The 3,364-nt window shown below is 39.8% G+C and overlaps 1 protein-coding gene across 1 annotated transcript in view; it reads right to left on the reverse strand.

Moving 5' to 3' along the window:
* LOC117940544 (echinoderm microtubule-associated protein-like 4) overlaps positions 1-3,364 on the reverse strand; it is a 17,069-nt gene that overhangs the window by 2,658 nt on the left and 11,047 nt on the right. Inside the window, 1 exon segment of the mRNA XM_034865790.1 lies at positions 1,089-1,240. Within this exon segment, the coding sequence (XP_034721681.1) occupies positions 1,089-1,240 (152 nt within the window).

A 3,364-nucleotide genomic window follows, 5' to 3' on the forward strand; every position in this document is an offset into this window, starting at 1 on the left:
ACTGAGGGACACTGTCCAACGTGCTGTAAAGCAGAGACACTGAGGGACACTGTCCAACGTGCTGTAAAGCAGAGACACGGTGACAGAACGCTGGAGACACAAAGCAGGGGACATGATCAGAAGGCAGAAGGCTCGCAGCAGCGATCAGATTCCGTATCTATTCGTCCCATCTGTCCTATCTGTACTAACTGTCCTAACTGTCCTATCTGTACTAACTGTCCTAACTGTCCTATCTGTACTAACTGTCCTAACTGTACTATCCGTCGTAACTTTACTATCTGTCGTAACTTTACTATCTGTCCTAACTGTCCTAACTGTACTATCTGTACTAACTGTCCTAACTGTACTATCTGTACTAACTGTCCTAACTGTACTATCTGTACTATCTGTACTAACTGTACTATCTGTACTAACTGTCCTAACTGTACTATCTGTCGTAACTTTACTATCTGTCGTAACTTTACTATCTGTCCTAACTGTCCTATCTGTACTATCTGTCCTAACTGTCCTAACTGTCCTAACTGTCCTATCTGTCCTATCTGTCCTAACTGTCCTATCTGTACTAACTGTCCTAACTGTCCTATCTGTCCTATCTGTCCTAACTGTCCTATCTGTCCTATCTGTCCTAACTGTACTATCTGTACTATCTGTACTAACTGTCCTATCTGTCCTATCTGTCCTAACTGTACTATCTGTCGTAACTTTACTATCTGTCGTAACTTTACTATCTGTCCTAACTGTCCTATCTGTACTATCTGTCCTAACTGTCCTATCTGTACTAACTGTCCTAACTGTCCTATCTGTCCTATCTGTCCTAACTGTCCTATCTGTACTAACTGTCCTAACTGTCCTAACTGTCCTAACTGTCCTATCTGTACTATCTGTCCTAACTGTCCTATCTGTACTAACTGTCCTATCTGTCCTATCTGTCCTAACTGCGGGGACTTTATTTGACACATTCTACTGCTGTGCGACTTTAATTAAGTGTCCCGCGCGCAGATGTTGTAGCGTGTCCCTTTTGTGGTCCTCTCCTTCTCATACTACTCGTGTTTCTCCTTGTGATGGTGCGTGTTGAGGGACTCTCGTACCTGCCGTCGTCGTCGTGATTCTCAGACCGATGTCCCCCACCAGACCGATGTCCCCCACCAGACCGATGTCCCCCACCAGACCGATGTCCCCCACCAGACCGATGTCCCCCACCAGACCGATGTCCCCCACCAGAGCGATCTCCCCCACAACCCTAGGACCTGCAGCCTGTAGCTGTCCACGTTGCTATGGCATTTGTTAGCGTCTCTTGCCTTTGTTTATCTCTACCCCCCCCCCCCCACGCTGCCTCTAACGTAGCATGTTGAAGCCCCGCCCACTGGGTGTGCCGTTGAATGATTGGCTGGTATCAACTGTCAGGTGATATTTCAGACTGGAAGTACTCAGGTGATTTGAAAATTCAACTTTGCAGTATTTACAAAACCTGTGAGCAACAAACTTTACAATAATAAAGAAATAATAAAAACTGCGTTAACGCGCGATAAGAAAAATGTTGGCGTTAATTATTAATAAGTTAACGCGATAATAATATATGGAAGGCCAGGTGTACCATATTTAAGAATAAATACAGAAATAAATAAATGCTCAATAAATAAATAGGCATACAATTAATTGCACCAAAAAAATACAATGAACAAATAAATGTAGGTATAAATTAAATTATACTGTGAGACATAAATGTATACATCTCTTTTAATTAGCTTCTTTATATATTTACCTTTGTAATAATTACCTTATTTATTGTCCGTTATAATCTTCAACTTTATTTAGTAATTACCTATTTTTTAAATGTATTTATTTCTGTGTGTGTTTAATTTTTTTGTCTGTTTTATTCTTCCTTTGCATTTCTACCCTATTTATTTTCACCCCTGGTATTTATTTGTGCCTGTCACTTTTACATTTCTTTATGTATTTCTGCCTCATTAATGCAAATGAGGAGGGGCGGGTCTTAAGTGGCCAACTTCTGCCCATTGGTTGGTCAGCATTTCACTGCACGGTCAAATGTACATGCCACCGGTCACACACACACAACAAAGATGGCTACCAGCGATGAAGTTATCAGTGACAGGAGGCATTCAGCAACAGTTTTTGAAAACAATGCTAACGTTAAAAGTACTGACTTTATCATTTTTCGTTTAGACGCACTGACAGAACGTGTGTTTCAGTTAGCGGCACACATGGACACAGATGTGGACAATGTCGTTTTTCAGAATGTGGAGGAAGCGGCCTATCTTCTTAACTCGGTCGCTAACGTTAACCACACACCAGGGATAGCTGGTCGCCCTGCTTCTATGCTGCCTGTGGACGCCTGGAAGGACTTCTACATGCGGGTTAGCCTGTTGGGGCCACTGCAAGGCTTTTTGGAGTCAGCGAAACAACAGTCAGTGTACCATTACATGTGATGCCAACAGAACCAGTGTGTGTAACGTTACCAATTCACAAGAATGACACAGGAGAAAGGCAAACCCTTGCTAGCTTTGGTTAATTTACAAAGTTATGGAACTAATCAAGAATGCATAGAAAGTAACGTCATGTCGCACTATGTTCCACATTTAAATAATTATTATAGGTCTCTTCATTGCACTCATCTCTCTACATTGTTTCTGTTTAGAGTGTGTATATACTAGTGTGTGTATACTAGTGCGTCTACATTAGTGTGTATATACTAGTGTGTCTATATTAGTGTGTCTATATTAGTGTGTCAATATTAGTGTGTCTATATTAGTGTGTCTATATTAGTGTGTCAATATTAGTGTGTCTATATTAGTGTGTATATACTAGTGTCTATATTAGTGTGTCTATATATTAGTGTGTCTATATTAGTGTGTCTATATATTAGTGTGTCTATATTAGCGTGTATATACTAGTGTGTCTATACTAGTGTGTCTATATTAGTGTGTCTATATTAGTGTGTATATACTACTGTCTATATTAGTGTGTATATACTAGTTTCTATATTAGTGTGTCTATATTAGCGTGTATACACTAGTGTGTCTATATTAGCGTGTATATACTAGTGTGTTTATATTAGTGTGTATATATTAGTGTGTCTGTATTAGCGTGTATATACTAGTGTGTTTATATTAGTGTGTATATATTAGTGTGTCTATATTAGCGTGTATATACTAGTGTGTCTATATTAGTGTGTATATACTACTGTCTATATTAGTGTCTATATTAGTGTGTCTATATTAACGTGTATAAACTAGTGTGTCTATATTAGTGTGTATATACTAGTGTCCATATACACTCAGCGGCCACTTTATTAGGTACCCCATGCTAGTAACGGGTTGGACCCCCTTTTGCCTTCAGAACTGCC

Source organism: Etheostoma cragini, unplaced genomic scaffold (assembly GCF_013103735.1).
Source record: "Etheostoma cragini isolate CJK2018 unplaced genomic scaffold, CSU_Ecrag_1.0 ScbMSFa_2725, whole genome shotgun sequence".
NCBI lineage: Eukaryota > Metazoa > Chordata > Actinopteri > Perciformes > Percidae > Etheostoma > Etheostoma cragini.